The following is a 12,981-nucleotide window of genomic DNA, read 5'->3' as shown; positions in this document are numbered from 1 at the left end:
CCAGGTATCCCCAGTCTAATCTTCCTGCCTCGTTCGTGGAATTTTATTGGGGGGGGGGCCATACGATTATGTCTTTCCCTTGTAACCCTTCAGTGTTTCCCCATTACTTCTTGCATCTTTTTTCTTTTCACAAAACATCCGTTAAGGAAGAAAAGACAGAACAACGTCTTTTGACTAGCAGCACTAGGAGCCATCCATCTGGAAGAGCCCTACATCCAACATTCTAACCACTGCACCTCAGTAGTGTTGTGGTGCTGTGCAACAGAGGTATACAGACCTGTGGAGAAATGCTGCATATATAATTGATAGTGTCAGAGGTCCCCAACCTTTTTGGACCCATGGACACGTTTGGGAACTGGAGAAAATGGCTCCCATGGTGGATATGGCTAGTTGCATAATGGCTGCCATGAAGGGCTGGCTAGTCAAAAGTGAGGTAAAGAGGTGTGTGGAACGAGAAATAGCAAGGCTAGGGACTGGGAGTGGGGAGAGAGCAAAAGAGAAAGGTCTTCGTTGGCTGAAGATGGGGCATGACCAGAAAGCAACTCTTACCTTCTCTGCCTACCTGCCAACAGCTAATCTGCAGCAGGTGCAGGAACAGGAAGGACAACCTGGTGCCCTAATATATTTCAAGGTTTGTATTTTTATTTTTATTTAAAAAAAAAAAAAACGTTCTGGAGTTGGCAGGGAATGGACAGCTTCATGGCCCCTATTCAAGGTCCCTGTGGGTGCCATAGCAACCAGGGGTGTCACATTGGGGACCCTGGTTTATGTTCTGTTATGTTTTAAAAGGTTGTGTGACCTCTGTGTGGCTATAATGAATCTGACAAAGCCAGAGGCTTAGCTTTGGTACTGTGTATTATATTATTGTTGTTGTTGTTGTTGTTGTTGTTGTATTTATATCCCACCTTTTTCCCAATACTGGGACTCGGAGATTTGTGTACGGAACTTGAAACAGTGGTGGTTGCCTTAGTTATGGTGGCTTATGAAGGGAGGCTTTAGGCAGTTTAAAAGGTATAAGGGGAGAAGTTACCTTTGTTTTGATTAATCAGGTGAGAAAGCAAAAATGATTGGAAGTTGGGAGTTCTATAAGGAACATGATTGGCTAGTAGATTTAGAAATATCTGGGAGAAGTCAGTTAGAGGCTGTCAGGGCCTGTTGGAAAGTGGATGTCAGGGGGTGAGCATTACTGGTGGTCAGTTGAAAAGAGCAGTGCTCAGAGCTGGGAAAAGAAAAAGCCAGTCTGAGAGAACTCTTCTTGAAGGAGACCTGGAATCCAGAGCTGCTTGCTGTGGAGAGCAGGAGGCCGGGCTGTGAGGTTGTGGTGAACGATACTTCAGGCAAGCAGCACAGCCCAGCACCAGGGGATTCAGTCAGAGGTCTGACCAGGGCCAGATCTACATGGGGCTTTTATGCCGGTTCTACTGCACCCCTGCTGCAAGGTGATAGAGTCAGATGATGCGGGCCCTTCTCTGTAGCCAGTGCACTGTTTCCAGCTCTAAAACCCAGCATTTCTGAAACTGCTTTTCTGACAGATTATCCTGTCGCAGCACTTCCATGGTGCTTTCAGGGTTTGTGTGAGCTAAATTGTCCCCGCTGCAGGCTGCTGAAGTAGAGCTGATTGGTGGAAAGGAAAGTGGCAGGGGAAGGAGCAGGCGCAGGGAGAGCGGAGTCATGTCTGCCCAGAGGTAACTTCAAATTACACTCTGTCGAGTACAGGAACAGAGGGGTCGGGAGAATTCCTCTGCCTGTTGTTATAATATTAATTGAGCATGGGAGCAGGGAGGGGGAGTGGTGGAGAGCAAGCCTCAAGCCTGCCATTTTAAAACTACGCATTCCTCCTTGGAAGTAACTCATCCTCTTTTGCAGTTCACCGCTCGTGGGGTTGCGGGGGGGGGGGAGTGGAGGAGAGCAAGCCTCAAACAGTGAGAGAGAGAAGGAATGGAAGGAGTTAACTTTTGGCTTCTCCCCACAGGGGGCTTGGAAATGCGTATCTTCAAATATGAATGGGGCCCAGTTCTCTCCTTTTCTCCCTTTTAATTTCTTTGCCTCAAGGAACAACAAGCTGACATGGATAACCATGTCCACTCAGAAGTTAAAAAAAAAAAAATTCAGAGAGGCTTACTCCTGAAGAAGTCAGCAGATTGCTTTAGGGTTCCCTTTGTAAAAAAATAAATAAATCTCCACACAGCATGTAGTTGTACACTCATTCCTGCAATGCCCTTCCTCTCCCCCCATCTTCCTGATTCTCAAGTAGGCAGAGCTTTATTGATTTTAAGAGCTGATGGCCCCAAATGGCCCCTAATCCTGCTAGGATCATGTTGCTGCTGCTGCTGCTGCTGCTGCTGCTGCTCAGTCATTCACAATATTGCTTTACCAGAGGAGCATTGTTGCACATCTTTACCGGAGGAGCATTGTTGCACATCTTTACATTACTTCACCCAGGCTTAGGGGTGCCGCTGCCACCGGAGGGAGAGAGAGGGGCAGGAGGGAGGATGTTTGCATGTCTACTCAGAAGTAACTCCTCCATTGCAAGCAAGCAGGGCATGGAAAGCCTGTTGATTCAAAGCTGCAGCGGGTTCTGGGTGGGGGGAACAGAGAGCTAAAAAATGGAGATGCAGGTACACAGAGCTTTATTGATTTTAAGAGCTGATGGTTTGAATGTGCGCAAATATGGATGTGCATATATAAATGTGCGCACATTTCTAAGAGCTCAAAAAGCGAGTGTCCCCAACCCCTCCTCATTCTTGTCCATTTCACCTGACTGAGCACGGAAAGGAAAACAGGGGCAGAAGTAACTCAGTGTCTCCTATTGACTTAACAAAGCACAGGAATGTGAAGAGCAGTGTGTGTGGGGGGGGAGCCTGTCTGTCTGCATGTCCACAGCAATTTAATACAAGTACTTTAAGTCTCCCCAACTTCCCCTGAGAGAGGGAGCACGCAAGGGGAGTTGTTCACTAAATGTGCCTACTCGGAAGTAAGTCATGCACGTCCATTGCACTTGACTGAGCGGTTTCATTCACAGAGGGGAAGGAGAGGGGGCGGCCTGTAGCAGGAGCATGGACAGGGCAGAGAACAAGTCTCTCTCATTTGCTGAGCAGCATCTCTGCAGTTGATGACATTCACTTCAACTGGCGGGACTCCAACCAACCCCAAAGTAAGACAGTTTAAAGTGCTCTTGTCTTGTGTAACTTGTGGAGTGGGTTTTTAAGTGGTGTATACTCCGCTTTTCTTGCTTCATGTGCCGCTGATGGACCGAAGTCGATTTCATGAAAATCCGGATAAAAACAAGAAGCACTTCTCATTCCGTTTCCACGTAGACTGGGCCCAGAAGGATCTTCAGCTAGGGATCCTTGATAGAGTATCAGAAGCCAGAAGCAACAGGGGGGGCTGAAGGCAAAGGCAGACTGCTGTCCAGCATCCATTCCGGGTTGTGGGGGATTGGCTGGGCTGGAATTTAGGGAAACTGGATCTTGGCAAAAAGCTATTGACAGCTTATTAGCGGAAAGACTCTCTTATTAAGTACAGTAACCAAGGATATTTAGTTTCAGTAAGTTTAAGCATTCTCATCCTATAATTTGAACGATACTCCATTCCCTTATGTGCAAAATATCCCTTCTTAGTTGAAGAGTTCATACCGTCTCTCGTATTGGTGCCCATCTCACACCTAAGCTACTTATACCAAACTAGTAGGAGGTTTTAAAGTATTCCAGCTGGTAGCAGTGGAAAAGGCTGACTTGTGGAACTCTGAGTTATAGTGGCAGAATGTTCCTTAGGCCCTGAAATATAATATTGCTAAAAAAGAAAAAAGAAATCCATAGGTGGGACCATTTTCCCTACAGATGGTGGACATTAGCAATGAGATACCCAAGTGAAGACTGAGGCCTTCTCCCACAGGTGATGGCAGCTCTGGGAGCAAATCCCCTACAAGACCTCACATTTGAGGTCACAGAGTTGAGAACCCCATAGTTCCTAATGTTCATTACAATGTTAAAATCTTATAGCATTAAACACAAAAGAGGGGCTCTTATAAGATCTATACCTTATACCAATGAATGGACAAATCTTCTATCTCTTGTCCGAAATTATCCATATGATAACACACAGCCTTTGAAGTTGTTGATAATGGTATCTCTTCCTCGTCATAGAAGTCTTCATTAAAACAAAGGCTGGCACTGTTATTGAGAACTGCTATTTGGACAATGTTTTTGTAACATCTTGTTGAGTTCCTGTAACTAAACACAAAAAACACCACTATTAAAATTATTTCAATTTTTTTTCTACAGTTTTATGTTCTCAGATTAAGTGTATTCTTCATATAAGCTCCCATCACCTCGATGGAACTTACATCCACAGAATGTTTTAAGGAAAGCAATGCTTTCCTATTATTTTCTGTTGCTCTTTCCTTCTATCTAAATCTTAAGATTTTAGCAATAGAATGGGAAGCTGCAAATACAAGAATGAGATGTACAGTCATTCCAGGCTTACATTAATTTGGAGAACTTCCAAAACCCATTAGCCATTTAATAGTTTTATGAAGTTTTGAAATTTTCCAGATGGTTCTGTGTTTAGTCAGTATTACCATAATTCTGGGAAACGGGGGGGGGGGGTGAACTGGAGTGTGCACATTCCATATTCAAATAACTGTTTATGCCTGAGGAAAAAAGATTACCATCTAAAGTGATTTTTCAGACTGAATAACCAATTCTGAGTAAATCCAGCTGGATAGCCCTTTTGGCCTTTATAGACCAAAGGAGAGGCATCTTCTAAAAATTCATGACTGAATTACAGTTTTCTAAGACTTCACCCAGCTGAGGAGTAGGTGATGTTTGGGGAAGCTGATATAGCTAAAGATTACCAGCCAACTTTGGCCAAAGATTTATTTGCTCCACTTTGTGGGATGGAGGGGGGAAGGAATTAGTATTTGGGAAATTGCCAGCGAAATCTATTTGGAAGTGCTTGGCAATATTGTCTGTCATACTTCAATAAGAAGAAGGTCCAATGAAAATCTAGCTGGTGAGGGCCAGCTGAGCTTTGGGAGGTAAGAAAAACACAACGGTCATACAGTTTTGAAAGCCTCATCTATATCCTTGAACATAGGTTTGTGGACAGCATGGGATGTAGCAATGCTCGTGCATTCTGACATTTCTTTTATTTATTTATTTATTCATTCATTCATTTCATTTCATTTATATCCCTCCTTTTTTCCTCCTTAAGGAACCCAAGGTGGCATACATAATCCTCATTCATTTTATCCTCACAACAACAACCCTGTGAGGTGGGTTGGCTGAGAGTCTGTGACTAGCCCAAAATCACCCAGGGAGCTTCCATGGCCAAGTGGGGACTAGAACTCAGATCTCCCAACTCCCAATCCCAAATGTGACCCTGAAAGGCTCATGCTTTCGCCAGCACCTGAGTTCAGCATTGCAAATGTTCAGGCTTAGATCGAACACCTGCAAATGGCTCAAGAATGGTCATGGAGCACCCACCTCTGCCACTTTCTCCTTCTCTTGCCCCTCAAGGACCCAGGGACTTACCTTCAGAAACTGGGAAGGTGATGGAGATAACAGCAGGTGCTTCAGCTTCTTGGGGGAGCATATATTCCTGTTGGAGAGGGAACTAGAACTAAAGGCTTCTCTACACGAGGCTTTTATTGTGCACTCATGATTGGTCACTCACATTTTTTTGCAGGTCCTTTACACAATGTTGCCAAGCTCCAGGGCCCCTCCCGTGCTTTCTGGCCCAGGAGAGCAGCTTTATTCTCAATGGGGAAAATGAACTAAGAGATTTTATCATGTGTGTGTGATAAATTTCTGCTGAATTTCCGGAATCCCACTATATCGCAGCTGTACCACAGCGCCATATAGCAGCTGTATAATGAAACATATAGCACTTGCCCAGAAAGAAACGCCCCAGAAAAAAACATGTGTAAAGGTGCTTATCTTCATCCTGCAAGGAATCCAGAAGCAGAAGCCTCAGTAAGTGTGGGATTTTAGAGTGTAGAGCTTCTCTGTGTAGAGAAGCCCTATGTCTGAGCATCCTCTGTGGAAATTGATGCGAATAGCCCGCATTCCTTCTCCCAAGTGGAAACTGATGCAAGTAGCATGACTTTCCTGCTGGGCATGCTGGGCCAGCTGAGAACAGGTCCTGGTGAGAATGGATGGCCCTGGCAGGAACAGAGCACCAGCTTTCACCTCTGCTGCCTTCCATGCAGCCACAGGTAGGTTTCTAGGACGCTGGTGGAAAGGGAGCAGCAGCAGCCTGTGCCTGAGGGTGAATTCAAGCAGGACCCGCTCACAGGGTCCTGCTGCTCTTGAACCTCCTTACAATGAGTCAGATATGGGCACATGGTTTTGAGAAAGCATGTTGCAGGAGTCTGAGAGCATAGTGGAGTCCAGCAGACTCCCCCCGCTTGGTTCCCCAGATGGTGCTCACCGAGCCACCGCCACTTACTGGATGCATTCATGGGGCGCCCACACAGTCCACAAGTGCCCAACAGCTGCCCACCCTCTTAGCAAGCCACCATTTTGCATAAAAATGGCAGCTCAGGTTTCTCTGTAAAAGTAATGTTGTGTAAATGATGGCTGTAAAGGGGCCATGTATGCAACATTTCTTTTGCAGAGAAACCCAAGCCACCATTTTTGCGTGAAATGGGGCTCACTAAGGGGACGGGCAGCCCTGTGGCACTCGCCAAGCACTTGTTAAGTTGTCCAGGAGGTCGTGCAGTGTGGCAAGTGGGTGTGGGCGGCAGCTCAGCAAGCACCTGGTGATCACAGACAGAGGTGAGTCTGTCCATCCCTACTCTTGAGTGAAATGCCATCTCAGCCATTTCTTTCCAAAATATGATGGGCTTTTTATTTAATTAATTTGATTTGATTGACAACATTTGTATTCCACTCCATATCTTGACAGATTCCAGAGTAGTGAACAATAAAAATACAAAATAGGATAAAAGAATAAAACATCACGTTTAAAAAACATAACTCTGATAAAACCATGTCTGGTCAATCAAGGAAGGCTCCCTGAAATAAAGATGTTTTCAGGAGGCACTGGAAACAGCACAATGTTAGAGCCTGGCTGACCTTCAAAGGCAGGAAGTTCCAAAGGAAGGGGGCCAACACATTGAAGGTTCTTCTCTGGGTTGACTCCAGTCGGGCCATAGGTCCATGCGGAACCACCAGGAGCATTTTATGTATCATGGTACTGATGGTTTAGTTGCTTTATTACGTTTTGTTATTTTAATGGACTTTTTTTTAGCTATTTTATATTTTGTATGTTTTAATCATTCTGTTGTAAATTGGGGGGGGGGTTAGGAGAAAGGTGATTAAGAAAGTTAAAATAAAATAAAATTATTATTATTATTATTATTATTATTATTATTATTATTACACATTCCTAAGTAGTGGTTCAACAATATCTGCTTCTCTCTGATCAATTACTGTCCAGTACTTTATTATTGTCACAACACCCTAAACTGACCAGGCTGAGTTGTTCGTTTTCCATCTTGTGACTGTGAATTTTACTTCCATTTGTTACAACTCTCTTGTGGCCTCCCAACCGGCAGCCCCTCAGTTACACATAAGCAGTCTAGCAGAGGGGGATTAAGCACATCTTTGCTACTTCTCACCTCCACTGGCACTAATTGCCTCTTCCTTGGGCAAATGCTGTGTATATGACTTGCATCACCTGCCTATGTGCCCTGACAGTCATTGGCTACTTGAAGTCACTGCTCGCCAAATGGCATAAAGCACAGCTCAGTATCCATTTTTAGTTGTCCCCTCTTTGATCCTCTCCATCCACCATGATGCTCTAAGAAGTCCCAGTGGGGACCTTATGTAAGTTACTAGCTCACCCAGTATATATGTTAGATGGACCAGGATTTCTGGTACATGATTTTTTTTTCTGGTTTTATTGTGCATTCTCACTACTTTCCCTTCCCCTAACCTATTCTTGCCCATTACTTTAATAAACTTGCTTAATTAAGTTACTGAGCTGGATAGTTTTCCTATTTTGCATCTTCAAGGGGAAGATTGGAGTCCACCCCCAGTACCCACCCCCTAGTAGCATGAGTTATGCATCCTCGATGCCAAGCAAGGCTGAGGGAGGGAAGGCAGACTAAGGGCAGGTCTGCAGGGACTCACCTTAACAGGAGGTCTAATCGCAAGTACATGATAGTAAGCAGGAAGATTCTGCCTGCTTCCATGCGAGAGGTTAGCTGGGTAAACGTGGTGGTGGCAGCTAAGAGATCATGGGTTATATGGAGCTCAGTGTCCTACACTGGAGGGCTGGCACTGCGTTACTGCCATCATGAGGGGATTCTTGACAATTACATTAAAAGTATTCACATTCCCAACAGTAGAACAAAAATTACCACCAAAATCCCAAAACCAGCAAGATAAATGCAAGTCCTGACCGTGCAAAGCATTCATATGATCCAGAGTCTTGATATATTGTAGGAAGAAACCAAAGCAAATTATCACGTTGATGAATTCTTGAAGATGTTTGCTCAGTTACAGGTGTTTCATTTCCATTTATATACCAGCTGACACTATAGTTTGTGCGTTTGCGATATGGTATTTTGTAGAAAAGGCACGCAATCCCAAGAGGCTGCCCTTCTTCAACCTGCTTCAGGTACACATTCTTTTCCTGAACAATACATTTCTCTGCAGGGGGAAAAACATAACATAGAACTGACAGATGAGGGGTGTAGCGTTTCTATATGCTTACAGGAGAAAACGAAGCCAGTTAACCCATATATCAATAGGCGGCAACTACATCCAGCCGTGGGCTTTACTGCATGTGAGCATTTTGGTGATCGTCCTTGTTCCTAGGCCTGTGTGACATGTCATGCACACTCCACTCCCAACTCACATTCCACCCCCAACTCATATTCCACAGACATTCTTTGGGCCATAGGGCCTGCCAGGTCCCCGCAAAAGGAGTCTAACAGCAGAACTCTGCGTAGGAGTCCTCCTAAGGTGCAAAGTCAGGGTTCTTCTACGTCATTTCGGCAGCCTGCTTGAGTCCAGCAGGCTCTCTGCTGCAGTGATTTGCCCAGCAACACATGTAGGACTGTCTGTGGGGCCAGGACAGTGACATCAGCAAGGGGACAGGGTTAATGAGCATGTCCCTGCTCTTCCCCCTCATGCATTCTCAGTCATGAGATTGAAAACATCTGTACAGCGCTTGCATTCCCCAGGCAAGTGTGCAAAGGACTCAGCCTAAGGCTGCCATCCTGAGGACTAAGTCCCACTGAACACAGTGGGACTTACAACTGAGTAAACATGCACAGGATTGTGCTATAAAAAGAATTTGGAGAACCTGCAGGCACTTCTCTTGAAGAGTGCAAAGTGCCTTTTCTTTTGCATGTCTTCTCAGAAGTAAGCCCCATCGAGTTCAACCTAGTTCAACTCAGACACCAATTTGGCGATTCGGAAAATGGCTCTCTTCTGCTCAGATCCATTTGGAATCAGTCCGCTTCGATTTGGTACTGAACCCGAATTGAGGTTCAGAAATTCAAGGCTTCATGCTTCCCTTTGACTATCACAGGAAATAAAAAAAATGGCTACAACTTTCTCTCTTTCAGTCATAATTGGATGATGGTTGCAGACATAGCATCCCCCTTAGGAAGGTATTATGCCTGCCCAATGCCTTCATTTTTATTTTTAAGGGAACTGCTAGTAATGTTTTTATTTCTTGACAGAACTGGATGAAAATTGCAGGGATAGTTGTCCTGCCTGAGGGGATCACAGCTGCCAAATTTCATAATGATAGCCACATTTTGTGCAAGAGCAGTCTTGACATTTTGACAATCTCCAAAAGAGGATGCTCTTATCCCCCTATGTTCTTTGAGGACCTGATTGTCCTGAAAGTGACAGATAGCCTAGAGGTGTCCCAAAATAAGAAACATGAAAAGTTTCAGAAGGATAATGGTTCATGTGGAAGGGGAATTCTCTAATGTTGGTATGGAAATGTAATTCATTCCGCCTTCCCTCCCCTCATGGTTTTTTGGTCAATTTGTATGAAAATGGCACATGTCATGGAGGTGTCCCCATGCAAGAAACCTTCCAAGTTTCAGAACGAGAGGTCCAGGGGCTAGGGGGTTATGATGCTTGAAAACCAGTTTAAGACTTTTTCATAGTGAAGCCTAGTGACATTGGAAGAATGGCTATTTCAGGTTCCTATCTATGCCTTTCCCTAAAGCACAGTTATTGGAGCACATGATAAAATGTGCCCTAAGATTAGAAAGTGCACCTGTCAGACACTCAAACAAAACCCAGAGACACTATTTGGAGGGTGTGGATTGTATCCCAAACATGAGGCATTAACAAGCCTAATTTCTGTTGGCTTCAGAGAGAAGCCTGCCTCACCTCAAGACCAAACAGAACTGGACTGAAGTGGCCCAATTCTGGTCTGGTCTGGCCTTGGACTTTGAATCCGATGCACATCCCTAATAAATATTAAGCTATATCTGCTTAATGTTAATTAGCACCTATATCACCTGTCTTTTCTATAATTCATCTCAGGACATAATGGGAACAACTAGCACAGATGGTGTACAGCAACCTTGGAGGTGTCCAGTTACAGCTGCATTCTAGTTTCTGTGTCAGGAAAGTTTGTACCTGATTAAATAGTATTAACTTTCCCAAAATGTGTGTCTGGGACGGCATTGCAAGAAGCAGATGGCCCCTTCAACCATGACTTTTGAAACACCTCTTCTCAGACACTAGAAACAGCAAGCTCGTGCACATACCCCCAAGGAAGTGGTTTCATCTCCCATGACTCCTTTCCTACTCATGCCACAAAAATTAGAAGTACAGCAAAAGAAGAAATGAAGAGCAAGAGAGCAGGTAGTGCAAATCAAAACAAAAGTTAACCATAAAAGAACAACTCTGGTGCATACACGCCACAAGATGTTACTGTCTCTCAGCTCTACCTGCTTTGATTCTGAACCTTAAAAAGTGATGAAATATAGGGATGTACGAAAATCACTTACCTTTTCGAAGAGTGACATTTGCGGTGGGAGGGAGGTGCTCTGTCCCTCCCCCTGAAATTCTCTCTGGCCGGCTCCGCTCCACAGCGACTCTGCAGAGCCACTGGCCAGGGACGCCCGCAGCTGGACATCTGGCCGCTGGGCTGCACAGGGACACAAATGGCAGCCGCCGTAGCCACCGCCATTTGCATCCCTGTAATTTGGCATGATAGGCTACATATATATTTACGTAGCCTATCATGGCAAAAAAAAAAAAAGGAACGCAAATGGCCGCAGCTACGGCAGCCACCATTTGCGTTCCTGTTTTTTACCGTGATAGGCTACGTAAATATTTACGTAACCTATTACGGCAAAAGACAGGGGCACAAATGGCAGCCACTACGCCATTTGCGCCCCTGTCTTTTGCCATGATAGGCTACATGAATATTTATGTAGCCTATTATGGCAAAAAAAAAAAAGGGGGGGGAACGCAAATGGCAGCAGCTACAGCGGCCGCCATTTGCGTTCCCTTTTTTTGCCATGATAGGCTACATGATGTAGCCTGTCATGGCCTCCGCAGGGTATTTACGTAGCCTATCACGGTAATAATGAAGAAGCAAATGGCGGCCGCAGATGCCATTCGCAAAGCAGCGCGAACGGCACTAGGTAAGTGTCCCATTTTGTGAGCCTTTCACAGGGTGGGGGGCGGGGGGCTTCGTTCTGCCACGGATTTCAGGGGGCCGAATGCACTGGCATTTGGCCTCACCAATATCCATGGCAGAAGTTTCTGACATCCCTAATGAAATATCATTCCAGCAGTCTATACTGCAGTCTGAAAGGCAGATGGTATCCTGGGGATTTGCATTGACCCCAACAACAGACCCTTGAATAACTGCCTGCGTATTCAGATATGACACATATGATCTTCACAGAAATTTCTATAACTCAAAAGACCACTCCATAATTTAACCCAATTCTCAACCTTCCCAATATGCATTCCACAGTATTTTTTGCAAAGTCCTTTTTAAAAAGTTATGTTTGCACATACTGAGCATATCAATATAATTTCATATCATGCAAATTTTAGGAGCATATTGAAAAGTCACAGTTCTTACCTAAGGCATTTGGGCAGCCAATAAAAAGGCTCTTGGCTTTTTCAATTGCTTAGTCTTCCATTTCTATATTTTGAAAGTTTTCCACACAGGCACTCACCTGATCTGAGCACATAGAAGAATGATATTATAACAGTACAGGAAACCCCTAATGCAGCCTTCATGTTTTACTACACAAAAGGAAAAAAGAGAACAAGGCTCAATATTGCCAACCCATTTCAAAATCATACAAGACTTAAGTTTAATGTTGTTTCAGTTCCTTGTCATCTAGTTTCATCGCAAAATTGAGAACCAAGATCTACACAAAGAGCTTTTCCTTTCCTACTTTTCTGCTGCATAGGGCTTTTCAACAGGAGGCTTTTAACCCACCACTTTACTAAGGCTTCTGCTTCTGGATTCGTTGTGGGATTAAGATTGGCTCCTTTGCACATGTTTTTTTCCCAGGGTTTTTCTTTCTTTGCCTTTCTACATGTTCCATTACACAGTCTCTAGATGGCACAAATACACCAGGGTTTCATGCCAGCGTTCATAGAAATACCAGACTTTCCTCATTAGGAAACACACACACCCCTCAATGGTTGCAAAGGACAGGAGATGCCCTGGAGGATGATGGCATCATGCAATGCACCTGCAAACCACAGTGAGTGAGGAATCACAAGCACACAATAAATGCCTTGTTTAGAAACCTCTAGGTGGAGCTGTTCTATAGCACAAATACACAAGTAGAAACAGCAGTTTCAGAAATAATACCCCATTTTCCCCATTCTAAAAAACCTGGAGAAAGTGCTCTGAAAAAACAGAAGCAAAACTAGCGGATTGCAACATTGTCTAAAGAACCCATAAGCAACTGTGACTAAGGAATCATGAGCATACAATAAATGCCTTGTGAGGAAAAGCTCT

The 12,981-nt window shown here is 44.5% G+C and overlaps 1 protein-coding gene across 1 annotated transcript in view; it reads right to left on the bottom strand.

Moving 5' to 3' along the window:
- The window catches only part of LOC146350194 (interleukin-1 receptor-like 2), a 31,531-nt gene extending 19,286 nt beyond the window's left edge, over positions 1–12,245 (bottom strand). The window contains exons 1-3 of the mRNA XM_084841788.1: positions 12,182–12,245; positions 8,411–8,660; positions 4,040–4,232 (exon numbers count right to left, since the gene is read on the bottom strand). Coding sequence (XP_084697914.1) covers positions 4,040–4,232; positions 8,411–8,660; positions 12,182–12,245 — 507 coding nt within the window. The remainder of the gene's footprint in view (positions 1–4,039; positions 4,233–8,410; positions 8,661–12,181) is intronic.
- Between the last annotated feature and the right edge of the window lie 736 nt (positions 12,246–12,981).

The sequence above is a fragment of the Heloderma suspectum genome, chromosome 3, assembly GCF_057233095.1.
Source record: "Heloderma suspectum isolate Gila_16-S chromosome 3, 16-S_ref, whole genome shotgun sequence".
NCBI lineage: Eukaryota > Metazoa > Chordata > Lepidosauria > Squamata > Helodermatidae > Heloderma > Heloderma suspectum.
The sequence above is the reverse complement of the archived record's forward strand: the minus strand, read 5'-3'. Positions and strand labels throughout refer to the sequence as shown.